The following is a 27,072-nucleotide window of genomic DNA, read 5'->3' as shown; positions in this document are numbered from 1 at the left end:
TTTACGAAAAAAATACTTCTCATCTTTGCAAAATAGAAAAATTACTTTCCAAACTAGGAAAATGCAAACCGAAAAGTTTTGTTTTTGTTTTTTAAAGAACGGGGCAAACACCAAGCTCCACTGTAGATCCGAAAAGCTGCGTCGGGTTGACCGCCAAACGAGAGCCCTAAAAAAGCCAATAACTCGAGGCAACATAACCCAGTACCGCCTCCAAACACGGTGTTAAAAGTTCGTTTCAAGTAGTAGCAGTGCGATCGAGTTGTTTTTCGCTTTTTTTCCACTTGAACTGGAAACACGCCCTGACGGCATGGCGGAGAAGAAGAGAAAAAAGAGAGACGAGAACGGGCACAAAAATAGGGGAGAATTCAAGAAGAAGAAGAAGAACGGTCGCAATAGCTCGAAGCAGGACAGGGAGGCTAGGAGGAGAACGGGTCCTCGTTTGCCCAATGCCCTACGGAAGGAACTTGATCTCTTAAACTCTACTACTCAGCTCTCTGACGACGACGCAGCCAGCGACTCCGATGTGGCCGCAACCAACGACCTTTACGAGTATGAAGAAGCTCTACCGGAGGAGGAATCCAAGAAGAATAAACGATTTGACTCCGTTGATAACTACGAATATGAGCTCCCGGAGGAATTTGAGGTCCATGCTTTAGCAAAATATATTTTTTTTCCTCGTATTTCTGAAATATCGGAGTAATTTTCTTCTTTTTGAGAATTCCGTTTATACGTCGAATACATTGTATGCATTTGAAGGTGGCATTGAGTTGGAGTGAAGATAATTAAAGTTAATAATGGTATACCCAAGATAAAAAAAAAGTTAACAATGGTATTTGTCGTTGCTGGAAATTATTATGCGGTGATTTTTTGGAACTTATTATTTTTCCTTTATGGTATTGCTAGTTTGAATTGTTTCCTTAATTGCTTTATTTCCTTTCGTCAAATAGGATGAAGATGTAGCATCAGATGATGGCAATGATGAAGGAGATGAGGCTAATAGGGGCGGTGATGAGCTTGATAATGAAGATGACGGAAGGCATTCTAGGATGCTGCAAGAGATCACTGGATTGCCTGGTGATGCCTTTGAAGGTAGTAATGATACTCAATTTTGTCGTTCATATTTTAGGCTAGGTTTGTTGCATGTCGCTCAACAAAGTTTCACCGACTTGTTGCTTTTGAGTCCATTGACTGAAGAAGAATATTTGATTTTTAACACCCGTAGGTTGCAATATGAAACATCTTTTAGCAAAATGTTCTTTTGGTACATTGTTTATATGCATCTTGACGACCTTATGTTCCTTATGCTGTCTGTACACTGATTTTCCAGGAGCTGGCATCTTTATACAATGGAAGCGGTTTCTACTAATTGTTTTCTGGGACATTCTCCTCTTCTGTTTTTTATGCCTATTTGTTTGCAGTGTTTGTTTCTTTCTTTCTCTGCTTGCTTGTAGTGAGTGATAAAGCTACCAGACCATATAATCCACTTGTAAAACTGAGAGCAATTAGGCTGATTAATTCTGTTACTCTCTCGTAGGTAAGAGGAAGAATAGTGATTTTGTCATATCTGAGGCATATCCGGAGTCTGAATACAATCCCAGTCGTGATATTCTTGAGGGTGACAGCCGCATAAGCATTGAGGACCTTTTGGATCCACTTCATGGGAAGTCCGGCTTCAGTAAACTCAGGAAGGATGTGCATCGAATGGAAAGGAAGTCTTTGTCCCTTAACGCACCTCTTCCAAGATCAGATCAAGAGAGATTGGAAAGAAAGGCAGCTTATGAGCTGTCAAAGAAGGATATTACAAAGTGGGAACCTCTTGTTAAGAGGAACCGAGAAGCACCCACTATATATTTTGATGAAGAAACAGATGTGGGGTTTTCCACTGTTGGATCAATAGCTTCTGAATTTAAACCAAGGAGTGTTTTTGAGAAGAAAATTGCATCATTGGTCAATGATAATGATATTATTGAAGCTCATAGAAAAGACGGTGCTAGACTTTTGGAACTGAATAAGGTATCCATATTCTATAAACATAGCTCAGATGCATCTCTCTTGGTCATGTTATTTATGAGATAACTCTCAAAGAATCTATTTGCCAATTAAGGCATGCCAAACTTAGTTTCCTGAATGATTTCCTTTTGCAACGTGATGCTGACAGATAACTGTTGAAGATGTGAGGGATCAACAGAATCGGCTTGCAAAAATGCGTAGTCTTCTTTTCCGTCATGAACTGAAAGCAAAACGTATAAGAAAGATAAAGTCTAAAACATATCATCGTCTGTTGAAGAAAGATCGCCTGAAAGCAACTGCTGCTGCAATGGAAATGGACCCAGAAGCTGCTAAAGAACTTGCAATGAAACAAGAGTTCAAGAGAGCAGAGGTAATTGACAAATTTGTCTAACACCCTTGACAACTGAAACTTGGATTTGAAAATGCAAGACTAGTGTGGAAAAAGAATAATGAGCTTACATGAGTCAATCCATTTTTCGCTGGCAATATTGCACAGGAACGCTTGACGTTGAAACACAAGAACAGCTCAAAGTGGGCAAAGCGCATTCTCCAGCGCGGTTTGAATATCCAAGATGATGGGACTCGAGCTGCTATAGCTGAACAACTCAATCAACATGCTCTGCTGACAAGAAAAATGAATTCTATGATGGGAAGTAGTGACGAGAGCAGTGATGAGGATTACTCTGATGACATTTTAATTGATTCAGATCAAGAAGGTCCATCAACAATGTTAAAGAAAGCAAAGGAAAAGACACTTGAAATACTAGAAGGGAATGAAGAGTTGCCTAAGTCAGGAGTTCTTTCTTTGCCTTTCATGGTAACTCTTTTTGGTTCATTGGAGATTTATTTACTTTATTTGCAGTGGTCCAACATCATTTTAGAAATTTATTCTGACCAAGACACCAGACTGCAAATTTGTATATTTGTTTAACTCTTCTGCCAACTTGTGTTCTCATAGGTCCGTGGCTTGAAAAAAAGAAAAGAGGCTGCTGATGAAGAAGCAAGGCTTGCTCTTCAGGATTATGAGCTGTCATTGAAGCAATTGGAAGATAAAAATGAGGAAGATAGTGAAAACCTCCATGTCTCCAGCGGGAGAAGGGTTTTTGGTGCTACTAAAAGGCAGGTTCAAGAATTTAAGGATAAGAACAATTCAGATAATTACTATGGAAACAGTGACAGCGACGAAGGCCTTGAGGCCATTGGAGGTGATGAGGAAGATGGAATGGACAAGAATAATGAGTCTCAGACAGATGTCAATATCAATCCTGATGTATTGCGTGAGGAGTCCGAGATTGGCCATGACCCTATTTTTAAGGTATGGAGTCTCTATTTTTCCAAATCCCCACCTGGCCCCTCTTTTCTTCTTTATCTATTCTTTAAAGGCACCATCCCACAGAGTTTGATGGGGTTATTTCTGTGGGTTTATAGAGTTTTGAGGACATTGTTAAAGAACCAGGCCCCAGAACTACGTACGAAGTCGCTCTTTTTGCGTCCAATTCATCGAAAAAGGTGAGTTACGTCTTAAATTTTTAGTTTCACATGTCTGAGGGAAAAAAGGAGTTTTTACCAAGTCTGATAGGATATCTGGATAATTAACAGATGAAAAACGTTGATGAGAAAATAGGAGTTCAGAACGAGGAAGTCTCTGATTGCCACACAACCAGGTACACTGAAATGAGGGACTTAGATATGGAGGTATGTCACCGCACGATATGCTACATACGCAGCATACTAATGGAAATTGTTGCTTACTTGTGTTTGTGTTCTGGCTTTCTGTTTGTACGAAGGGAGAGAATGCTGATAGTGATACAGAGAGTGAAGGACAGATGGTGGATGGCATTTTGTCTTCTGGACCTAAGTCCACTTATGAGCAACCATCCCAGGAAGAACTTATACGCCGTGCTTTTGCGGGAGATGATGTTGAAGAGGAATTTGAAAAAGATAAAGAAGTGGCTTTGAATGAGGAAAATCCTGAACCAGAAAAACCGACTCTACTTCCTGGATGGGGTCAGTGGACTCACATACAGAAATCGAAAGGATTACCTTCTTGGATGATGGAAGAACATGAGAATGCTAAAAAGAAAAGGGAGGAAGCCCTTAAGAAGAGGAGAGATGCGCAGCTGAATCATGTTATAATATCTGAGAAGCTGGATAAGAAGGTCTATCTCCATCTTATTTGTTTTGTAATTTTGGATATGTGGTTCATACATTGCTTGTGTGTTACGAGGTGGGCATGTGTATTATAAAGGATGGAATATAGTTGAACACCCTTCTTTGCTGGGTAATCAAATGAAAGGATGGTGGCGAGATCCTTCTATCTTCCGTCTCAAGTTACTGTTGATGACGTCTAATCAATGTTTGCATTCATTGCAATTTAGTGGTTAAATGTGAAGCCTCTGTCATATTCTTTTGACTATAGTTTTTCCTCCTCTGTGACCTTAACAAGCATTTATTTGGTTTTGACAGGCTGAAAAACTTCATATGAAGACATTGCCCTTTCCTTACACATCCAAAGAAGTTTTCGAACAAAGTATGCGAATGCCTATTGGACCAGAATTTAACCCTGCTACAGCAATTGGAGCTCTTAATCGCCCCGAAGTGCGTTCCTGAAAACAGTGAATACTTTAGTCTTTGATTTTTGTGCTATTTGAATTCCTCGCATGTGATCTTTTAGGAGTAAATATATTGTGTCAAGGAAATTAAAGATATTTGCTGGTCTTACCGTGTAATTTTGGAGAATTGCTCACTTTTGTGTTTTACTCTTGCCAGGTGGTGAAGAAGGCTGGTCTAATAATAAAGCCAATAAGGTTTGAGGATGTTGATCCCCATGAAAAGGTGGAGAATAATAGAAGCAAAAGACAGAAGCAGCAGATGAGCAAAAGTAAAGGCAAATCCAATAAAAATATGAAGTCAAGGGGACCTTGAAGACTGAGTGATGAGTCGTTTTATGCCTGAAATTTGTACAAGCAGGCAAGTAATCTACTGATTTTCTGAGGTTTTCAGTTTTGGCATAGGCAGGAAGGAGGTTGCCCAATCCTTTATTTTGCTCAACGAGTCTAGGGTGCATTGGAGATGCAGTTCATGCCAAGGCTTCAGGGAAAAATATCCCTTTCACCCGTGGGTTGGGAAACGCCTTGCTGCTGGTGCATTTATCCAATTATTCTGCACAAGTAATTGATTCGGATCAAATCAGCGCCCTTGGCCTGCATTGGGTGACCGTCAATAATGGTGGTTCTTTTGGTGCAAGGGTGATGTAGTTGTATGCAGAGTTCAAAATGTATCAAGTAGCCTGTAATCTGTCGAATACTTTTGCGTTGTTCATGTCGTTGGATTTTCTGTCTAAAGATATTGAAAAATGTGTTAACGATGCAATCAAATAAAAATTTACAAATAAACTACAATCCCAAAAATAAATTTTTTTGACGTAAAAGAATTTTTGTCTAGCCATCTGGTCGCGAAGGGTTATATCCCTGCGTTTTGTAGGTTTGGGGGGAGGGTAAACTATTCCTTATGTAAATTCTCATGCATGTAATGATTTTTGACTCATGTTTATGCAAGAATTCTGCGGCGTAGTCAATGAGGGTGTGGGTTTAGAATTTTCTCGAACAACGTTTTTGAAAGTTATCAGGATAGCCTCTAGATTTCGCTCCATGTCAATATGATGAACCCACAATCTCAAGGGAGCGAGTATTAGAGAAGAGTCAACAAATTTCAAGTTATTCATCTGCATGCCTTTTTTTTTTTTTCTTTCAATATCTGACAAGGTTTAGTCACGTCTAATCGTGTGTTCATTAAATTAAATCTTAAAATAAAGAAGCAAAATAGTAGCTAACTTTAAACAACAAATTTGAAAACTAATAATTCACTTGCTAACTAATTAACTAGTAAAAAGAAGAAAAACTTTTAAACTAAAACTAGTCGGAGCACTCAATTCATTGATTCATAATTTATTTTCACTCTACATCTTCATTACCCCTAGCAGACAATCGTAATACCTTTTTTTTTTTTTTTTGTATAGATTAACAAATTTCCTCCTAGTAAAAAGAAGGAAAACTTTTAAACTGAAAACTAAAATTAGTTGGAGCACCCAATTTATCCACTCATATAATTTATTTTCACTCTCTATCGCCACCACCCTTAAGCAAACAATCGTAATTTTTTTTTAAAATATTGATTTAACAATTTTTTATTCTTAGTTAATCAGTTACTAATGTGCCATCACACTAGTTATTCTTGTTGTTCAAGATTACTCACTATTTTGCTTCCTTTTGAAGAAATTTAATTCAACAAACATGTCATTGATTCCATTAATATTAAAAAAAATCCGTTAATTGTTCTAAAATTGGTAACATTATAGGCAATATTTGCTCCTATAAAAACTTTAGGAACTGAAAATGAAAACCGTGCTAGACATTGAGAACCATATTTGCCTTTGCCAAAATTTTATCACATAGGAGCTAAAAATTGGGGACTAAAATTGTATTTTTCCTTATTTATGCAAATAGATAGCCACTGTATGTGTACAAACAAATAAAGCCAAGACCCTGTTTAATACTCCAATTTAGCATTTTAATTTAATTGATTGGGATTTCAACTTGTTTAAACGTATTTGATAAACAAAAAATTGAACATTTGGATAAGTTAATTAAGTATCGCTAAATCCATAAAGTAAAACTTGCTTCTAATACAAGTGATAAAATATTCACTTATCACTGAAAGCAATATACACTCAAAATGCAAATGCATCAGATTTAGTATTTAACAATTCAATAATTTGGATATTTTGGTTTTCAAACTCAGTTTTATAAAAAACACCACAAGTTTTTTTATTTTTTATTTTTTAAAAATTTTATGCCGGCTTGGTTTTGGCTGCTTAAAAATTAAAACTCGAGTAGGAGAAGGGCCAATTTCGAAATCGATCTGGGCAGAACTTTAGAGAGCGCCAACGGGGAAGCCAAATTATGCTGCACGAACTCTTACTGGCTCTACTGGGTTACACCGGAGACCTCATCGTCGACGAAAGAGAGCAGCAAGATTCCCTCCGCATTAACTTGTCCCCGGATGCCCCCATTTCAGAGGAATGCTTCACCTTTAAGCTCGCTCCGGATATCTCTTTCATCCAACCCAGTGAAAGGTATTCACTACTATTCTTCTTCTTCATTGATCTCCCTACTTTTTTAAAGGAAATTAAAATAAGGGAACAATTCCGCTCTTTGCCTTTCTTTCCGGCAGTTTCATCACGCGTCCATAGTTGAAGAGTGTATCTGTTGGCTACCTGCTATTAGGGTTGTCTGATCGCTAAATCAGTGACAATCTCTCTGTTCAGAAGGAGATTTTAGATTGGCTGCATTTTCTAGTACAATATGGGGTATTGGAGTTAGTGTTGGAAGAGAATTAATTTAATGTTGGGCTTCATCACAGGGACGCCATTGAGAGGATCATTAAGCTGGGATTTTACTACAGGGAGCTTGATCGCTTTGCGACTAAGTCCCGTAACTTGAGTTGGATAAGGTCCTCAAATGAGTCTCCCTCTTCAAGAACTTCTGAATTGTTCAAAGGGAAGAAAGAGAAGCAGAGTGTTTACAGAAGGGCCATTGCTAACGGCATTGCTGAGGTTTTGTCAGTTTACAGGTCAGCCGTTCTACATATTGAGCAGAATTTGTTGTCTGATTCTCTACCCATCTTGGCAACAGTTACTCAAGGCCTCAATAAGGTAGTTTATGATTCTCCTCACTGCAGTTCTTGTCATACCTAATAAAATCTTGTATTAGTGATTGATGCATCTTTTTTCCCAGTTCCTTGTTCTTCTGCCACCTCTTTATGAGCTTATTCTAGAAATTGAACGTGATGGCTACTGTGGAGGGAGGCTTCTTAACCTCCTTCACAAACGATGCCACTGTGGCGTCCCTGAATTGCAGACATGCATTCAGAGGTATGAACTTTTTTTTCCCGTTATCTTTAGTTTTGACAAGAAGGATTTATCTGCACTCAGTTGGCTAACACTTCACCCTTTGCCATTTGAGGACCCATCTGTTGCCTTTTTGTGTTATATCGAAAAGCATGCCAAGTCTGTGGATGACTTTTTGTTCCCAGATGATTGTTTCTGGTAGTATTTACTAATGCTTGTTCATGATAAAGGTTTATAGTGTTCTATCTTTATGTGCATATAATTTTTGTTGACTTAGAGATTATAACTAGCTAGATCTTTGGCATGGACATCAGTTTAGCCAAATCTTTGGAGATTATAATTAGCCAGCTATTTGTTGCTTGATTTATAGGCTGCTTTGGCATGGACATCAGGTTATGTACAATCAACTTGCCTCTTGGATGATTTATGGGATTCTTCATGATCAGTATGGAGAATTTTTTATAAGTAGGTAATGGAATCTATCTCAACTAATTGCTGTGATGATTTGATGTCATATTACTGTTTACTGTAATTGCTACAATCTCTCAATTTGGTGAACTGAATGAGAATTGAAATCTCTAACCTCCACAATTGGAATTTTTTTAAAATTCTTTTTTGGTTCCATTTTGGTGTTAAGAGCACCTGAATCTAGGTATTAAGTTCAATGTTTTGTCTAGGCTGGAGAGTAGGGATGCAGAGAATGACTCACCTGCAGAGGTGGTTGAGCGACTGATGTCGATGTCAACTAATGATGCATCTCTGACCGACTGGCACTCAGGCTTCCATATTTCTCTGGTATATGAATCTTGTTATTTCTGCATTATTTGGTGCTCCTTTTACATAATGTTGTGATGTAGTTCTTTGATCTGTCTAGCTATATTACCTGCTGCTATCTTCTTCCTTTGTTTTTGTTTTTCCTTAAAACACCAAGTACCAAATGATGTGATCCTATTTTAGTGCAGTTGGATAAAAATGCCTTTTGGGTAAAGTTTATACTTCAGATGGCATGTCCAATAGCAAACTCGTTATCATAGGCGGTTGAAGAGACTAGCTAAAGTATGAGGTTGGAGCCCACAAAATATGTCATACTTTACTTTATTTGTTCATCAATTCATCTGACTTATGTGCCTCCTTAAGACTCCTTGTGTCCTTGAATCTCAGTACAGGCTCAGGCATAAGTCCTCTGTTCTTCCATATGATAACTTTCTTAAAGTACTAGCCCATTTTTTTTTCCAGAGATTTGGTATGGCAAGGCTTCGCTATTGACAAACTATGTGCTATTCTTTTATACTGCCACATTCAATAATCTTTTCTGTTTTCTTGGTAGGATATGCTGCCAGAGCATATCCCGATGCGTGTTGCCGAATCAATTCTTTTTGCTGGGAAAGCTGTAAGGGTTCTACGAAATCCAAGCCCTGCCATTAGATTCCAGGGTGCAATAGCCTATCAGCAGATGCCAAGAGGATCACAAAGACCTCAATTGTCCACTTCTCGAATTTTTTTCACTAAGGATTCATCTTCACAGAACAAGTCCACTGGGGAGGAGTTACTTCCTCAATCTGATGCTGACAAGATTGAAACCATGCTGCAAAATTTAAAGGTTGGAATATGTTTAAGCGTTAACAAAACCACTATTGTGTCGCTTGTATTACCTGGAGAAAACTGTTCTTGCATGATCTGTTGTTATTGTTTCTTGAAATTCAAATGAATTCCACATAAGGAATTTATTGTTGATTTATATTGAATTTTTTGTATTTTGCAGGAGTCATCTGAGTTCCACAAAAGATCATTTGAGAGTGCAATTGACTCAATTAGGGTGATTGCAGCAAGTCATCTTTGGCAGGTGCTGACCGCAAAATTATTCTTCTTTAGCTCTTTATACTAATGTGCTCATAGTTCTTTACTTATGCAGCTTGTTGTTGTACGTGCTGACTTGAATGGCCATTTGAGGGCTCTTAAAGATTATTTTCTTTTGGCAAAAGGTGATTTCTTCCAGGTAAAGCATGGATTTTTGTTACTTTCATACATGTTAACTTCAAATCTTGCAAAGACCAACTTAAGTTGGTCTTTTCTTTAAAAGGTTCTTGTGCTCAAAATGTCTTGCTTATCCCATTACTTCACAATAGAGGAGTAATATTATTGGGGATCTTCTGTCGATTGCTACGTATAAATGCAATGTGCAAAGCGCCACTAATACTTTGGAAAGACAGTCTTAGCCTTTTCATTTCTGTTTAGGATTTGCTTTTCTAAAGTTTTGAGGGAGGAACACTTGTGTGTCACTCTAGGTGTGTGCTTGTTTGGAGAACACATAAGAGTGATTAGGACAATCTGAGCATCTCCTAATAGTCTTGTGGATGCAGGCCAAGAAGAAAGTATTGGAAATTCTCCTCTTAAAAGTGTTTTGCCATTTCTTAGTGTGAAGAAAGTATTGTTGAATGCTGTTTCTTTGACATTGCTAGAGTTTTCTCGAGGAGAGTCGCCAGCTGATGCATTTGCCACCTCGCCTGTCCACTGCAGAAGCTGATCTCATGATTCCATTTCAGCTAGTAAGTCCATCAAATTTTTATGAACATCAATCTTCTTCGTTCCTACTTGCTTGTTGTCTTACCTGTAACTATAATGCCACATTCTTTCAGCACACGATGGAGTTTTTCTTGTGTCTATTTATATCTCATGCCAGATCTAGATTTTCCTGAGGTAATTTTGGATTTGCTGTCCTTTTGGGGAAAAATAAATTAGATAATGTTGAAATGAGAATACTATTGGAAAGGTAACAAGAAGCATAAGTCAATAGGATGGAGACAATTTAAACACCTGTTTGTCCATTTGAGAAGAACCTTCTGCCACCAGGTGTCATAGAGTATTAGGGAATTAGTATAGCCCATCCATCACCAGCAGTGATCTGCATTTCATTTATGTAAGTGTAACCATTTGGATTTGTGGTGATTTTATGGCGTACAAATACTTCATTAACTCATGAATGTATCCTTTGTTCCTGTAATGAGTGTTAATTTCAAGTACAGAGCTTTTTTGAGTGCCTTATTATTGACAACATGCTCGCAACTCAGGCTGCAGTGAAAACTATTGGAGATGACGACAGATATTTTTCAAGGGTGTCTTTAAGGTCAGAACCCATTTTGATTTGTCTGATGTATGATTGGTAACAAATGACTGAGAAAAGATTTTTAAAAAATTCTTATTTTACTATTCATGCAATTTCTAGGATGCCTTCATTTGGGATCCCTGTTAAATCCTCCCAAGTAGATCTGCCAAAGACAAAAGCTTATGTTGATGGAGATTCAAGTGTGCAATCAGAGACTTCCCTGGAGGTGCCACTTGATGGCTGGGATGGCATTGCTCTTGAATACTCTGTTGACTGGCCCTTGCAATTGTTTTTCACGCAGGAGGTGCTTTCTAAGTAAGATACTTGATCCTGTAGAGTGATATTCTTTGCTTCTAATTTGTGAATTGAAAGGTAGCTTAAAAGCATTTCTTATTTGGTATATCTACTTTTCCTAATAGTTTGTCCTCTTCCCAAGTCATAAGCCATTGGTCCCTGCAGTTTTACTTTTATCTATTGCACTTATTATGTTTGCATTGATCTCACAAAAATGATTTGTGAGGGGTACTTCATGGAAGTAGAGAAAAGCGGCTTGCATTGTATCATTTGAGTTCAATAAATGTGTGGAAATTACAACTTGAATTTGTTTCAGAAATTACAGTGTCTCATCAGTAGTTACAAGTGTAACACAAGTGACAGGGTTGTAGATACATCTAAGAAGTTTGCTATAGGTATCGCAGAATCTTCCAATATTTGCTTCGACTGAAGAGAACACAGATGGAATTGGAGAAATCATGGGCCTCTGCTATGTCTCAAGATCATTCTGATTTTGCAAAACATCGCAATGATAGCAGAAGCTGCTTGACATCGCATCAGCGAAGGCAGCGCTTTAGACCAATGTGGCGTATTAGAGAACATATGGCATTTCTGATCAGAAATCTTCAATTTTACATCCAGGTTGTTATTACAGAAATTTGCCATATTTGTTCACAATAATTCCTGTTTCTTTCCTAAATAACTCGCCTGTTTCTTCAAGAAGTTTTACTGCCATAGATATTTGCTCACATAAATTAGTTTGTTTTCATTTAGAAGACTGGGAATCTAGGGCTTAAGTAAATTGAATTGGATGGTTATTGTTAGTTGCATTTTCTTCTGGAAGCTTTTGGTACACCTCTTTTGAAGGGTGACTTCATTTTGGAAGAGGAATGGTATTCATTAAAGCTGTAAAAGACAATGTTAGGACATAGCTAGCACCTTTTGGATAAGTTCTTTTCAATGGTTTGACCCTGTAAATCTTCATACAGATGAAAAATTATGAATAGCCAAACCAATTTGGATATGTCCTTTTGAGCTGTTACACCCATATTTGTTTTAACTGTGTATGCAGAACATGTTGATTGTAAATGAGTAGAAGCTGTTAAGCTTGTGCAGAAGGGTGGAATTGGCTGCAAATGCATCAATCAATATGTGTATTTTGGCTAGTAAATAAAGCTGATCAAAATATGTGTATTTTGGCTAGCACAATTTTATAAACTGGGGCTCCTTGCTAGAAATTGTTGGAGTAGTTTCTCCTGCATATTTAATGATCATTGGTGTAGTATGATCTTTTTTTCCTGCCTTCTTCCTTACCCCTTTTGATTTCCTAGGTGGATGTAATAGAATCTCAGTGGAATGTTTTGCAATCTCACATCCAGAACTCTCATGATTTCACAGAACTTGTGAGCTTCCACCAAGAGTGAGTAATTGATGTTTCTCATATTAAATTACTTCTTAGTTTTGATTTGTTATTTATGCCTGATATTCTTTACGTAGATGTTATGTTAAATTGGTTACTGGTTACTGCTAGCTTCTTGTCATTAGAGATTGACTAGCAAAGAAAATAAAGTGCTATCTGCAGATTATAAAGAAATTGTCTTGAGATGTGAAAGTGACTTGCTAGATGTCGATAGGAGGGACCAGTCAAGGGAAGATTTCTTTCTCAAAATTAGCACACAAATATAATATGACTGTGTCCTTGGTGCAGTTCTGTTCTTCTATAAGATTAATGCACCTACTACCGATGTTTCCAATTTCTTTTTGAGCTCCAGGACTCGTGCTAATGTCAGACCACATTGAAAGTATTGCTCTTTCTGGCTGGTTCAACCTAGTCAAGAATGCTCTATTTTGTTGCAAATACCAAATGGAGCTAGATAACCTAGACCAGTGCTATTCATAGTAAAGGAACTAGATTACAAGGTACATGAGAACTTTTTGATTTGTTTTAGCTGAGAGATATGACAACCATGAAAATGATCTTTTCATGGATCCATTATGAATCTTGAACCATTTTCTGTTACCTCATTTATTTTGCTTAGAGATGTTCAGATCTTGTTCTTCATGCACTCATTAGATTTTGGGCTGTTTAAACTTGTGGTTCATTTCTGTCCAAGGTCCTGTAGACTTTGCATTTTTTGAATTTTTTTGCATGTTTAATAACTTGGTGGATGTATAATGAATTTAGTATTGCAAGCAGGTACTTATCTGCGTTAATATCTCAGTCTTTCTTGGACATTGGTTCTGTGTCGAGAATTCTGGATGGCATAATGAAACTTTGCTTGCAATTCTGCTGGAAGATTGAAAACCAAGAGAGTGATGAGATTACAGTTGAACTGGAGCAAATATCAGAGGTAAACTTTGTGCTCTTTCCCTTCTTTTGGGGTAAATATGAAGTATTGTAAGATAGGTGTTTCGATCTATCATTTTGATTGTTATCTTGAGAAATTTATTTCAAGTGGCCTAAGTCCAGGAGTTGTGATGTAAAACTGAAGCTTATTTTATTAATTTTACCTGGTATTTCTGTCGCTTGGATGTTTTGCATATTTTTAAGCCAGAAATAGTGCTAGTCTTGCATTTTGGCCCTCCTGCATCATTTCAAGGTATTCCAAAGACTGACTAGACAGGCACTTGTTTGCAATGTCATTAGCATGTTATTAGGGATTCCAGTACTCTCAACTTCTGATGATTGTGACAGCTAGAATTTGCTTCTGTTATACTGCTCATCAGTTCTTCCATTGAAAATAATTGTTTTGATTGTCTTCAGGAATTCAATAAGAAATCAAACTCCTTGTACACTATATTGCGTAGTACCAGACTGGCTGGGAGTCAGCGAGCCCCTTTTCTTAGGCGTTTTCTTTTGCGTCTGAACTTCAATTCATTTTTTGAGGTAATATTTGCAGCATTTTCTTAACTTATAGTTTATGCATGATGATTAAACTATGCTTTATGTCACGTAATTGCTGACAGGCAACTGCTAGAGGAGTGCTTAATGTTGTGAGACCACGTCCAACACTCGCAGTTTTACATTGATGTCAGCATTTGATTGACCTGTACACCTGCAATCTTGGCCTTCTTGGTCTCTCAGTCAGCAAATATGGTGTTCCCCTGGTGGTGGTTGACTGAGTTTTAACAGTAAACTGATTCTTGCTCGTTTGGCTACTTGTTATGGGCCTCTGGGTTTTTGCAACAGTTGTTTTTCACCAGACAGCAATCCTGACTTGGGTGCTCCTTTCCCAGTTTCATGACGTTGGTTCTCCTTCGTCACACTTTATGCTGCATTTGATAACATTTGGTTAATCTTAAACCATTTACAGCTGGGTTTAGAGCAGGGTGTAATGAACTGTGTGCCTTAAAGAGGGGAAGTTGTTGATTTGGTTGCCTGAAGCTGCTTGTAATCCTAGTACAGCTACCACGTAGTGGTTTAAGTGCGGGGTGAGTTGTACATTATTGTTGTTTAGGGTGTTAAATAAATGAGTTTTTAGATTCTCTATGAATCTTGCCAATGAGGAATTTATTATGCTTATCTGATGTTCAATAGATTTTATGTACATTTTCTCAGTCCCATACTCCCATCTTCTTATTTTGTTTCTAATCAGCAATGGAAGCTTCCGTATCTTCTTGAAGGGATGCGACCTGAAGCTGACTTTTATAGCTCCTCGAAACCTTCCTCATCCGCTTCTTCCTCTATCCTCCGGAATTCTCTACTCCAAGTTTCCATCTGTTCCAATTACAGTAACAGTTAACTGGGAATACATAAATGAAACAACATTAAGCTCGTCTTTTCTGAGGTCCCCCCAATGTATTCATCAATCAACATAAGTGTGTGTGTGTGTGTGTGTGAGAGAGAGAGAGAGAGATTGTTATAACCAAATATCATAATCCTGGAGATCAAAATCAGGATATTGGCATTTCGATAAGTCATAAACATTTTCACAGTTTGAGATCAGGAGACTGAAAAGATGAGCGGAAGCAACCATTTTGCAGAAACTATCAGCATAACAGAGATAAAGAGGAAATTTTACCTGTTCATCAGAAAATCGCAGTTGCTCAGCAATGAAGAGTATATGGTTGTCATCTACTTTTTCCAATTCTTTTTCAAAATCTCTTGCAACATTCTCATAGCCAATTATGTTTACCCGGAGACCATTGCTCATGAAAAGATTATCCATCCACTGTGTTTTGGTGGACTGATAAGAGATGGGTTCTTCAGAGCCACAGGAGACGGAGATCAAATAATACCAGTTAAGTGTTCAGATTAACAAACCTTGATACCAGCATCAACTGCTGATAACCAAGAAGGTAGTTCTCCCAGTAAAACACTCCCCTTTGTGGCTAAATTGCTGATAACAGAAAGGATCTCTTTAAATCTAGCCAAATTTACAAGAGGCAGTCCCTGCAATTTAAAACAACATATACAATCATATTTACACTTCGAAAGAAAAAACCTTGACACGACCAACCTCGATAGAACAATTTAAGACAAATTTCCTAATCGTGCTAACCTTCCTCGCTATTTAGCTTCAAGAAATCACAAGGAAATTTACAGGAATTACCAAGTTGAACACAAAAACTAAGACAGATTTCCTAATGGTTCTAACCACCCTCATTATTTAGCTTCAAGAAATCAAAAGGCAGAATAAATTTTTAGGCAAGAATAAAAACTTTTTAGTTTCTCCAAAAGAATCTTTCAACATCAGGAACATGATAATGACCATGCACAATAAACAGTGGTAGTATTGGCACTTACAGAAATATTACGAGGTAGGAAAGAACGGCAGCTAAATTTCGGAAATAACCACATAAACGACGGGAAACAAGGTTGCTATGTTAGCTCAGAGTTCAAGGAGATGAGCGCAGGTTAAAAATATCAAATCACCTGGAAAACCCATATACTTGGCCTGGCACCTTTAAATCCTCTGTTACGCATCATCTCTTCTATGTTAGCCGACTCGCATGGTATATGGATAAACATACAGCTTCTTCCAATCCTGGCCCCAACCTCTTTGGGGATTCTCAAGAGAATTTTGTCAGTACGCGTATCTAACTCTTTACAAGAAGGAGGCGTAGAGAAAGAATCTGGAGAAGCGAAACTGACAAGGGCGTGCATTCGCACCTTTAAGCTTCAGCGTTGTTTCCCCGAAAACCCTTTGCGGGGATATGTCAAATACGAGGGTGGATCTGGGCCAGTTGAGTCTATAAGGCCGAGTATCCATGCCATCGGTGAACAAAACAACCTGCAGGACTTCAGTAGATAGCCAATTGACGGATGTTAAGATCTAGAGAATAAGTTGAATACCATTGTGCTTGTTACTCTACCTGTCTGAGGTCGTCATCATCACCCAATGCATTCAGCAGCTTATCATCAATAAATTTGGTCGCCAGGCAGTAGAGAGGCAGCCGGGGTGTCACGTCTACCTCAATAAATTTGTTGGTAGGAACAAGGCAACCAGCATATGGGTCGACAAACAGAGGATCTGCAGATGCAAGCACGGCTCATGCTCTCTTTCAAATAGCCCAAAAAAAAAATACTAGTATATATATATATATATATATATATATATATATATATATAGTGCCAAATGACAAGCTACGGATATCAAATCATTGTTGCAACGCCAAGTCGTTGAGATTATGGTCTGATATCGAAGCGATTGTTCCTAGTTCAGTATTCCTTCTAGTAGTAAGCAGCATGGCCAAATTTCCCAATGAGAAGTAAATAGAAACTAGGGATGCAGTTTTTTTTTTTTTTTTCTGTTTCCTTAGCAAAATTGTTAGTTCCAAGATAAAAGTGAAATTTGCCTGGCCGAAGAGTCTCCTGGAAACGAAGAGAAGCGCGTTCAATTGCAGCTTGGTACAAGGAGTCGTTTTGGTGATTGAGCTTGGACCTGGGCGTCAAATTCCTCTTTCTAATGGCGGCGGCGTGAGATAGGGATCCTCTCGTATTCGCAATGGCAGGAGCCAGCGGCGTGGGTGAGACCAAAATTTCCATGGAGAACAAACAAACACAACACGGCGCTTGCTACTGCAACACTACGCTTATCCGGTCTTCGCCCTTCTACGGTTCTACCTCAACGCCCTAATCCATTTTTCAGCTTCCATGTGTAGTGCATAGATTTCTTTCTCGATGCATAAAATTCTTTCCAATTTTAAATATTTTATTTTAACGTAATTAATAAAACCAACTATTATCAAGTTTGGGATGGCCAGGGCTATATATATATATATATATATATATATATATATTTTTTTTTTTTTTTTTTTTTTTTTTTGCCTAAGGTACAAAATAAAAGAAAAAAAAGTCATATTAATAAAGTATTGCGATACAATAGTGGCGTGAATAGAATTCTTTAAACTTTTGGGGTGGCTTCCCCTCCACCGCATGCGTTGTTCACTGAACTCCCAATTAATACAACCACCACCCCACATCTTTCGTGTGTTGCCCACTCCCCAGTAGGGTATTCTGGGAAAAAGACTGAATCGGCTGTGAGTATTTGAGGTAGGTGGAGGAGTTTGGTGTGGAGGAGGTCCGTCGAAGCCTCGTGTCAATCAATATCAATTACTGTGGAGTATGGACTAAGAATTAGTAGTGCAGCTGCTCCGACTTTGGACATTTTAACCAAAAGTTAGTATAGTGAGTCGTAAATAATAAATACTACAAGGGTGCAACGGACAACAATGGCCGTAGATTTTAATTCACCACCCCAAAGTCCAAACCAAACCAGTTGCATCATCCATCCATTCCACACTCCACCAACCAACCTCCCTCCGTCGGCTACAAAGACGTAGGAAATAGCTTATACCAAACCCCCCTTCTCCCTGCCCCTAAATAAATATATCCATTCTAGCTGCGAAATCCTTCTCCAGGGGACGGGAAGAAACCAGGAGGGTCTTGTCAGATTATCTTCCTCATCTTCAGTCTTCACTTCACCTCCTTTAAGAGTTTATTAGACCTCAGACCCTCCTTTTTTCTCACCCATAGATTATAGATTCTAGATAGAAGAAGAAATCCTAGAAAATGGATTACTCTAGCCAAAAGAACCAAATCCCAGAAAACCCCGGAGAAGACCAACCACACCTGGCCATTGCCCCGTCCTCAATCCCACCGGCACCTCCTCATTTACCCATAGCCACCATCTCCCTCTCTCTCAACGCCGTCCTCCCCTCCCATTTCCTCACCCCACCTACCCAAATTTCTTCCCTTCTCACCCCTCATGCCGCCAAAGTTAAAATCCCCTCCCAAATCTCCTCACTCTCCCACCTCTCCCTCTCTTCCGCTCTCTCCCCTCCCACTAAACCCTTCCTCAAGTCCACTATCTCCGCCAACCCCCTCCAAAACCCACTCTCTCTCAACCCCCGCCGCCCTTCTGACCCCTCCGACGCCGCCGCCCTCCGCCGTGCTTCAATCGTTTGGTTCCGCAACGACCTTCGGGTACACGACAATGAGTGCCTCAACTCTGCCAACAACGAGTCCATGTCAGTCTTGCCCGTCTACTGTTTCGACCCGAGGGACTACGGGAAATCCTCTTCTGGGTTCGATAAGACTGGCCCGTTTAGGGCCACTTTCTTGCTTGAATCCGTCGCCGACTTGAGAAAAACTCTGCAGGCTAAGGGGTCTGATCTTGTGGTGAGAATTGGGAAGCCAGAGACTGTGCTGGTGGAGCTGGCGCAGGCCGTTGGGGCGGAAGCTGTGTATGCCCACAGGGAGGTATCGCATGACGAGGTGAAGGCGGAGGATAATATCGAGGCGGTGTTGAAAGAGGAAGGAGTGGAGGTTAAGTACTTTTGGGGAAGCACATTGTATCACATTGACGATTTGCCCTTTAAATTGACGGAAATGCCGACTAACTACGGCGGGTTTAAGGAGAAAGTGCAGGGACTGGAGGTTAGGAAGACAATAGAGGCCCTGGATCAGGTGAAAGGATTGCCTGCTAAGGGAGACGTGGAGCCTGGGGAGATTCCGTCCTTGGTTGATTTGGGTCTCAACCCAAGTGCTACATTGGGCCAGGTATCGGTTTTGTTAATGCTTGATTTCATATGGATGTAATTGTGCTATTAATGTTTGGGCAAAGTCTTGCAGTGAAAGTGTAACAAGTTTGTTATTATGCACTTGGTCCTAACAGTATCATGCGTTGGCTACTTTGTGTCTGTATGGCTAAGTTCTTAGTTAAGTACGTACCTATTTTCAACCTGATATCAAGAAGATCAAGAGTTTAGACAGTCTGTGCTTCTTTCTAATGGCTATTTGAATGGGGGGTTATTCTTGACTGTGCTTGGGTTTTGGGAATACAGTGGAGCTGCGGAGCAAACTTATTTACTTGGATTCGTGGTGTAAATTGAACCTTTGTGTCTACTAAGCGTCTGCAGAGCAAACTTATTTACGTTGGTTACCTTGTGTCTGTATGGCTTGGTTCTTAAGTAGTACCTATTTTCAACCTGATATAAGAAGATCAAGAGTTTAGACAGTCTATGCTTCTTTCTAATGGCTATTTGAACGGGGGCTTATTCTTGACTGTGCTTGGATTTTGGGAATAGAGTGGGGCTGCAGAGCAAATTTATTTACTTGGATCCATGGTGTAAATCAAACCTCAATAATGATGAACTCCGAACTTGTCTAAAACTGGCTATTGAGCATTTAGTAATACGGAACTGTTTCTGTATTAAAAAAAAAAAGAAAAATTTGTACGGGTTGGGGATACTGGGGGCAGATGGAGTGCATGTTGTTTTACTCATTTTTTTATTGCAAACTTACCTCCTGGCAGAATGGAAAGCCAGCAGCAAGTGCCTCTCTTGTCGGAGGGGAGACAGAAGCGTTGCAGAGGCTTGGAAGATTTGCAGCTGAATGCCAAGCGCAACCAAACAAGGCAAACAAGGATGGCACTAATGATAGCATATATGGTGCCAACTTTTCTTGTAAAATATCTCCTTGGCTTGCCATGGGTTGCCTTTCTCCCCGTTCCATGTTTGATGAGCTGAAAAAATCTGTATCAAGGTGTGGGATTTATCACTTCTTCATTTCCTGCTCGATTTAAAGCATTTTGATATTGTCCTATAGTTTAACATTTTGAATGCAATTATTTTCTGCAGAACAATTTCTTCTGCATCTGCTCAGAAAAATGGTGGAAACAGCTCTTCTGACACTGGGATGAACTGGTTGATGTATGAGTTATTGTGGAGAGATTTCTTCAGGTAACCAAACCAATCTCCAAGCTTTGTATGCATTATTTGAAGTTCTCTGATGTGATATATTGGTAAACTTGTATGCTTGGTTGCTTCACTTTGATTGTGACTTCGATTGCGGATTTGTTGATTGTGCAATATTTATTGCCCTCCACCAGATTTATCACCAAAAAATACAGTTCCGCAAGACAGCACAATGCTGCTCCAGTGATAGCTTGTACAGGTGCTGCTGTCTGAAGCTGAACCATATTGAAGATTCATTAGACATATACTACCATGGGAAGGTTATGTTTGTGGCTATGTGATTTCTTCGGCTGATTCTATTTCTACAGAGCATTTGGCTTTGGTGCTGCACTTTGTCCTCCTGTTGTCAAGTGCCATCTTCACAAAATATAAAGGTTTTCATATTGGAAATTCGTGAGTTCATTCTCCCGCTTGTGAAACAAGTACTTGCGGTCCAGTTCTTCCTGTGTAATGTTTTCATGTTTATTAGAAAATGGGGTGGACAGGAAAATATTAGTCGTACACCTTTCATTTCTCCCTAACTACTTGCCTCACTTGGAGCTTTCTGGTTCTCAAGGCTTTGGTGCATGAAAGGTTTGGACTATTGCATAAGTCATTATAATCAAGTGACGTCTTATCCCTTTTATTTTTTTTGGGAATAATGTTATTCGGCGACTCACCGAAGAGAACACAATTTCAAGAGTGGAGGTAAAGTTTCTCTCAAGGAGTCATGATTACGACAAAAAGTTTATAATTAAATATAAGTTACATGTCTCTGTCGAAATTGCAGATTCAACTGGAATATGCAGTTAACATGCAATTTTCGAGTCTCATTTAGGTCAAAAGACCAATTAGAGCATTAGAACAAAAGTCTTGGATTGAATGGCAAGTCCTGCATCTAAAATGGCAAGGATGGTGCCTGGCGTTGTTACGCAAATCACAACAAATCCAAAAAAAAGTTAATGAAAGCTGCTATCATATAAAGCAACAGTTGCAGTAACGAAACGATGCCCAGATTGAAAAGAAATGATTCTCTTGCATAAATAGCCAGCTGCCTTTACACTTGTGGCAACGCACCACAAAAGATACGAGTTCGAGGAAATTAAGAATATGGTAAGAACTCTCACTCACTACCCTACATACCCTGTACTAGGAAATGGATATGGATAAACTACCTAGGGGAGACAAAAAAATAGAGTCGAGAGGAAAATGAAAAAGCGAACAAAAAGAAAACTTATATGATGCCAGAAACTCTGAGGGAGGATAAGACAACAAATATAAGCCATAGGAACATAAAATACACTGAAGTGATCCAGGCCCAAATTTTTGGTCCTCCAAGCTCGGCACCCAGTGTGCGACGCCTTAATACCAAAACTCCGATACAGCCTACGGAAGTGCAGAAGAACACAAGCAAAGAAAAGCTAAGTCCGTCGGCATTCTTTATGCGCAGCGGTTCGTTGTATGCGATGAAGTTGTATATTGTATCAATGAGCCACGGAATACCAATTCCCACGTAGATGTTCACCGAATTGCTGCAAGAGCAAAGAACATTGAGGATGCAAGTCTAAAACAAAATGGAAAAGGAGAGAAAAGGAATCTATCATCCAACAACTTGCTCAAAACAAAATGGAAAAGGAGAGACAGACCTGCAAGTAATGTTTGCAATAGCAGAATCAGCAGTAATCTGCCGCTCAGCTGCAATCTTGCTTGCGACTAAATCCGGCCATGAGGTCCCACCAGCCAATGCTGTGAAAGCTATGACATAAGCATTTATGCCTGCACCAGGCATACAGCACGCAAGCATTATAGCTAAGAGGAAGAATCAATTAACACCAAGCACTAGATAGTCTTGTCAAGGTTATAACCTGTAACACAGCTTATTAAGTCCGTAAGTTGTGTCACAACATAAGCTATTCCACTTATGAAGGCTAAAGAACAAATGAAGGCAATCCACCCATGAGCAATTTGATACGGAGGCACAAAAGCAAACAGGAGCCTCCATGGAGCAAGAAGAAGCTGCCAGAAGATTCTAGCTAGCCGCAGGCACATATTGTTCAATTTTCTTGAGTCTCTTCTTTCCAACTGTTTAACAATAAAACCAACGACAAGGATGGAGACGTGTGAAGATTTCTTCATATCTTAAGTATGTCAGGAATTTTTCATCAAGGTCAACAAAAGGAATTACGGATGAACATAAGAACCAGTGCATGACCAGCTAATGAATAGTATAAGCATCAAGGAAGATATAGAGAGCAAGAAGTTATTATAAGAAAGGATTATATCAGGTAATTGTGCGCGCATATTAATTTTTTAGTTCGAAAGTATCATCCCACAGCTTAGAAGTGCTCATTCAAATGCTGGTTGTCATGATTATTTAGAGACCAGAAATTATTGCAAGCTTTGAAATACGTCCGTGTTCTCATTTTTCCTGTTGGTTATTATATGGCGCGATAAAAAACTAAATCTATAACCTGTTTGACTCTAGTCATTGCTTGGAGAGAGAGAGAGTAGCTGCTTAATTCATACTAAGACACACACCCATGCCACAGAAAACAAAGAGACTTATATGAAATGGGAGAGGCATGAAAAGGCTACCATATATGCCTCCACAAACTGCAGCTTCCAAATTGCAAGCACAGAAGGTTCTTCAAGAATTATGCCACTTTTCAAATGGTGAGATGAGGATTCAGAAACATCACTAGCGGGCAAGTTATGATATATGGGAGGACCTGCAAGTTAAACTTTCACAAGAGATTAATCAGAATGTAAATTGACAAAACGAGGAGATTGGATAAGATGTAAAATCCAGAGAACGAAAAACTTTAAAATTCCATTTAGCATTGATCTAAATTCATATTTCAAGATATATGCAGTAATAAGAAATCCCACAATACTTCCTTGAAACTATCTCTTGAAATAATTCTCAAGTTATTATTATACCCAAACCATCACACAAGCACTTCTAGATAAAGTTAAATTCTCGAGATGTTCTGGGACTCCCATATTTGCAATTTTGTCCCTCTATTTGAGAATTCAGGACACTTCATTATCAAGTGGAAAGGCACACTCTAGCTGCTTAATTTGACAGTCTGGGAAGCTGGATGTGTATTAAAATACAACTTTCCTAAGCAATCAGATTCAGTTACTTTTTGGTTTCAAAAGGTTTCATGATCTAAATTTCATGTGTGCTCAGAAAAAGCTTATGCAACTAATTGGCAGAAAAAGTCATCCAAATGAATGACGTAGTCTTATGGACAATTAAAGGTGAGAGTTACCTTCCATGCTCTCTGAATGCTTTAAGATGTCAACAATCTGCTCGCTTCCCTCTTCTTCATCCTTAAGGACTTCAGAGTACTCTTGATGGAACTTGTTCACTCGTCCGTATGAAATATTCTCAGCAGGCACCCAGTCGACTGGCCTCTCACTTCTTTCCCTGATACACCAAAAAATTTGGAATTTTTTCTTTTTTATACCATTGAACATCTTATATCTCTACAAGTATAGATATCATTCAATAGCATGGACAAAGTAAACTCAAAAGGCCAAAATGAGTATAATTGGAACATACAACGGAAGGGACAAATAGGGCCACTGCTTGTCTTGTGCATAGGCATGTGTAAGCAATAGCCCATATTGTAGCACTGTCAACAAAGACTCCCACAAAGTAACAACATTTGGAGTCCACACCTGCAAAGAACAACAAAGCTGAATCTTAGCACAAAGGCAGTGTCTTTGGTGTACCATCTTAAAATGAAATTGTGAAAGAAGACATCAAATGCAAGTGAAAACCACAATCGTTTTGAATATCAGTCACACGACATTCTTGCATAGAAAATAAAATATTCTCCTTCACAGAGATTCCTGTTAAAAAATATATCTGTTTGCCCTGCTTCCAAATATGCCTGTGAAGTGCATAAGGTAAAATGATAAGCAAATGAACTTACGAAAACTCAACTCACGCGCTAAATGCTCAACACATATGCATGAATTGAAGATAAACAGAAGGACCAGCACTGACAACACTAGCATTTCAACTTATTACAGAAAAAGAAATGGCACATACAAGGCTCATGCTTTGTTTAGAATGTCAAACTTTATTGGTAAAGTCAGCCTGTATAGTGACAGGAAAGGTGAAATCATTGATCTTCATCCCTATAACTGAAAACTATATTTAATACCTATCTTTCCATTCTCTAAAGAAGTAACTGGAATATGAATCTCTCAATTACAGCATCTTTCTTCTCTAGGTAAAATGGCGATTGCTGAATTAAACAGGTAACCTATTAAACAGTGTAGAAGGTCTGCTCTAAGATGTTCGCTTAAGCAAAAAGATCAAAAGCTCAATACAGAAATGAAAATCACCTCCAGTATGATGTAGAGCCAGATGTAAGCCCAAAAGGACCAAAAGAGCTCTACCAGCCAGACACCAAGATCAGATATCTTTTTGAGTTCTCCAGCTTTAGGAACAACAACACAGACGGCATGTATTGGAAATAGATCAAAAGCAGCTGAACCAACAAGTGTCCCAGGACCCAAACCTGAAATTTAAGTACGTATCAAGACAGAACGTAACAACTTATCTAGACTTAAATACAGACGGATCCCAGAAAACCAAAAGAATGAAACAGAAAAAATGAACATAAAATTTTACCACGAAAATTATAAAGGATCAGCATGATAACCAAGAAAGCAATTTGCGGTAGAACAATAAAACTTTGAATCAGGTCACTCACGCCTTCTTACCTCTTAACACTTTCGAGTTGTAACTCCTAGTAAGAGAAGTAATCGTGACCAGAACGCATACGAATGGAAAAAAGGAAAGACCAACCTCCAGCATATAGGTTTCCAAGATTTCGGATAGCATCAATTGTGGCTAAAGAAATTTGAGGGAAGCTAGTCCCAAAGGCCAGCAAACTGATGTCGGCAATGGCATAATTCCACACCTTTTCATATTCAATGGTTTCAGCCCCTGTAAGGGGATCTACCTTGACCACCTGCCGACTATGCTTGACAACGTTTTCCATTGATCGGAAAAATCGAGCAGTAATAGCTGACAGGCCGATAAAACAATAGGCGAGCAACGCAAAATACAAGAATGCTCTGGAGGTATTGCCCAGTACAGTTTCGTGATGGAAAAGCAGATAGGACTCGCATTTCTCATTCCCAGCAATCATACTGCTGCGAGAACCACTGTCGTGATAATAAACTCCTCCACCATGCATGCTACAGCTGTCACCGGTCTGATTTTGGGGAGCATCCAGCAATTTTTAGGAATCCCAATCCACGGCATTCACTGGATGGTTTTTTGTAATTGGGGAGTTGAATTTAAATAGTTTTGGGCTTTTAAAAGGTGAATCTTAAGGCCGTAAGGGATGCTGGCTTGGCGTTGAATTGAAGGCAGAGAGGGAGAGGGAGTCTAACATACTGCCGCTGCTTGTACTCGTATTTTTAGTAGTAATTTACTTCGGCAGTGGATTCAATTATTAGTGGCAATTTAATCAAAGGGAAAATGCACTTCCCATCCCTAATGTTTAAGGTGTTAACTAATTTCATCCCTAAAGTTTCGTGCAAAACATATTTCATCCTTATAATTTTTTAAATTTGACTAATTTCATACTTAAAGTTTCACACAAACACATTTCATTCTCATAATTTCATAAATTTGGCTAGTTGAGGACAATTAATGGATTGCCAAGTAATTTAAATGGAATATCGTCACCTTGACCACAATATACCCTTTAGTGAAAAAATATTAGATCAACAAAAAGTACAAAAATCTTTTCTTAAGTCACTTTTTCATTTTAGTACAAAAAAAAAACATAAGAAATTTTTATTCACTATTACTCTCTTCTTAATCACAATTGAATAAGAAGATCCAAGGAAAATGAAGTCATGGAAAAGAAACAGTCCTACTATAGCCAATTGAAAAAAATATCAAATAACCCCGCTACAACTAATTGGAAAAAAATATTAATGCGAATGAATGAATGGTTTGGACTCTCATTTATTTCCAAAATTTTGTTTTGTTGCATCACATACATATGTTTCAATCATCTATTTATCTTTCAATTTATATGTTTTATCTCAAATACATCATATCACAATTAAAAAAACAAAAGAGATAGTCTCGTATTAAAAAATACTTGTTATTATTTCTGTAATTTAATCAATAATTGAATTAAGTATTAATGATACAATTACTAACAGGACGTATGATGATATTATGTCCAAATTGGTTAACACCATGCTTGGATTGCTTGTTTCCGTCGGAAAATATTGTCATTTTCCGTGATCACATTTCTCTATCACCTTTTTCCCTCACATATATCAAATCGCTACAGTATTTTTTCCATGAAAAATGACGAAAAATGCAATCCAAACACAACAAATTATCCTCAATTGGTAGAAATTATGAAACTATGATGATTAAATGTGTTCTACATAATCTTCAGAGACAAATTTGGTTAAAATTATAAAACTATGACATGAAATATGTTTTGTATAAAATTTTAGGAATGAAATTAATTAACATCTTAAATATTAAATATTGAGGATGAACATTTTTCCCTTTAATCAAACGAAAGTTGTTATCACCCAC

At 38.5% G+C, this 27,072-nt stretch overlaps 5 protein-coding genes across 7 annotated transcripts; 3 read left to right on the top strand and 2 right to left on the bottom strand.

Moving 5' to 3' along the window:
• The first annotated feature begins 184 nt into the window (after nt 1-184).
• LOC113718186 (uncharacterized) lies at nt 185-5,405 on the top strand. The gene is made up of 11 exons (XM_027243107.2): nt 185-643; nt 948-1,089; nt 1,535-2,013; nt 2,159-2,380; nt 2,507-2,827; nt 2,969-3,325; nt 3,439-3,519; nt 3,610-3,705; nt 3,798-4,169; nt 4,477-4,608; nt 4,780-5,405. Exons 1-11 carry the CDS (start codon nt 308-310, stop codon nt 4,933-4,935), a joined length of 2,694 nt encoding a protein of 897 aa, XP_027098908.1. The 5' UTR covers nt 185-307; the 3' UTR covers nt 4,936-5,405.
• A 1,502-nt stretch (nt 5,406-6,907) lies between these two features.
• On the top strand, nt 6,908-14,852 carry LOC113718173 (gamma-tubulin complex component 4). Its single transcript, XM_027243095.2, has 16 exons — nt 6,908-7,144; nt 7,432-7,723; nt 7,806-7,942; nt 8,289-8,387; nt 8,596-8,713; nt 9,246-9,518; nt 9,681-9,761; nt 9,831-9,914; nt 10,378-10,464; nt 10,987-11,042; nt 11,142-11,336; nt 11,711-11,936; nt 12,626-12,714; nt 13,492-13,645; nt 14,059-14,181; nt 14,262-14,852. The coding sequence occupies exons 1-16, from the start codon at nt 6,972-6,974 to the stop codon at nt 14,322-14,324; spliced, it is 2,250 nt and encodes a 749-aa protein (XP_027098896.1). The 5' UTR covers nt 6,908-6,971; the 3' UTR covers nt 14,325-14,852.
• Nucleotides 14,789-17,495, bottom strand: LOC113718179 (O-methyltransferase 1, chloroplastic). 2 transcript variants are annotated; one of them, XM_027243099.2, is made up of 7 exons: nt 17,094-17,495; nt 16,611-16,768; nt 16,408-16,528; nt 16,171-16,295; nt 15,559-15,687; nt 15,317-15,481; nt 14,789-15,012 (listed from the first exon to the last, which is right to left on the bottom strand). In XM_027243099.2, exons 1-7 carry the CDS (start codon nt 17,281-17,283, stop codon nt 14,941-14,943), a joined length of 960 nt encoding a protein of 319 aa, XP_027098900.1. In that variant the 5' UTR covers nt 17,284-17,495; the 3' UTR covers nt 14,789-14,940. The 2 variants fall into 2 exon arrangements, with proteins under 2 accessions (XP_027098900.1, XP_027098903.1); XM_027243102.2 differs by having other exon boundaries at nt 15,317-15,466.
• A 223-nt stretch (nt 17,496-17,718) lies between these two features.
• LOC113718165 (blue-light photoreceptor PHR2) lies at nt 17,719-21,120 on the top strand. Its single transcript, XM_027243087.2, has 4 exons — nt 17,719-19,299; nt 20,054-20,283; nt 20,379-20,480; nt 20,630-21,120. Exons 1-4 carry the CDS (start codon nt 18,310-18,312, stop codon nt 20,706-20,708), a joined length of 1,401 nt encoding a protein of 466 aa, XP_027098888.1. The 5' UTR covers nt 17,719-18,309; the 3' UTR covers nt 20,709-21,120.
• Nucleotides 21,121-21,490: 370 nt separating this feature from the next.
• Nucleotides 21,491-25,944, bottom strand: LOC113718149 (magnesium/proton exchanger). 2 transcript variants are annotated; one of them, XM_027243070.2, is made up of 8 exons: nt 25,303-25,944; nt 24,837-25,012; nt 24,043-24,161; nt 23,750-23,907; nt 23,070-23,203; nt 22,340-22,556; nt 22,121-22,250; nt 21,491-22,006 (listed from the first exon to the last, which is right to left on the bottom strand). In XM_027243070.2, the coding sequence occupies exons 1-8, from the start codon at nt 25,694-25,696 to the stop codon at nt 21,709-21,711; spliced, it is 1,626 nt and encodes a 541-aa protein (XP_027098871.1). In that variant the 5' UTR covers nt 25,697-25,944; the 3' UTR covers nt 21,491-21,708. The 2 variants fall into 2 exon arrangements, with proteins under 2 accessions (XP_027098871.1, XP_027098879.1); XM_027243078.2 differs by having other exon boundaries at nt 25,218-25,446.
• Nucleotides 25,945-27,072: the final 1,128 nt, after the last annotated feature.

The sequence above is a fragment of the Coffea arabica genome, chromosome 1e, assembly GCF_036785885.1.
Source record: "Coffea arabica cultivar ET-39 chromosome 1e, Coffea Arabica ET-39 HiFi, whole genome shotgun sequence".
Classification (NCBI taxonomy): Eukaryota; Viridiplantae; Streptophyta; class Magnoliopsida; order Gentianales; family Rubiaceae; genus Coffea; species Coffea arabica.
This window is presented reverse-complemented; position numbering and strand designations above follow the sequence as displayed.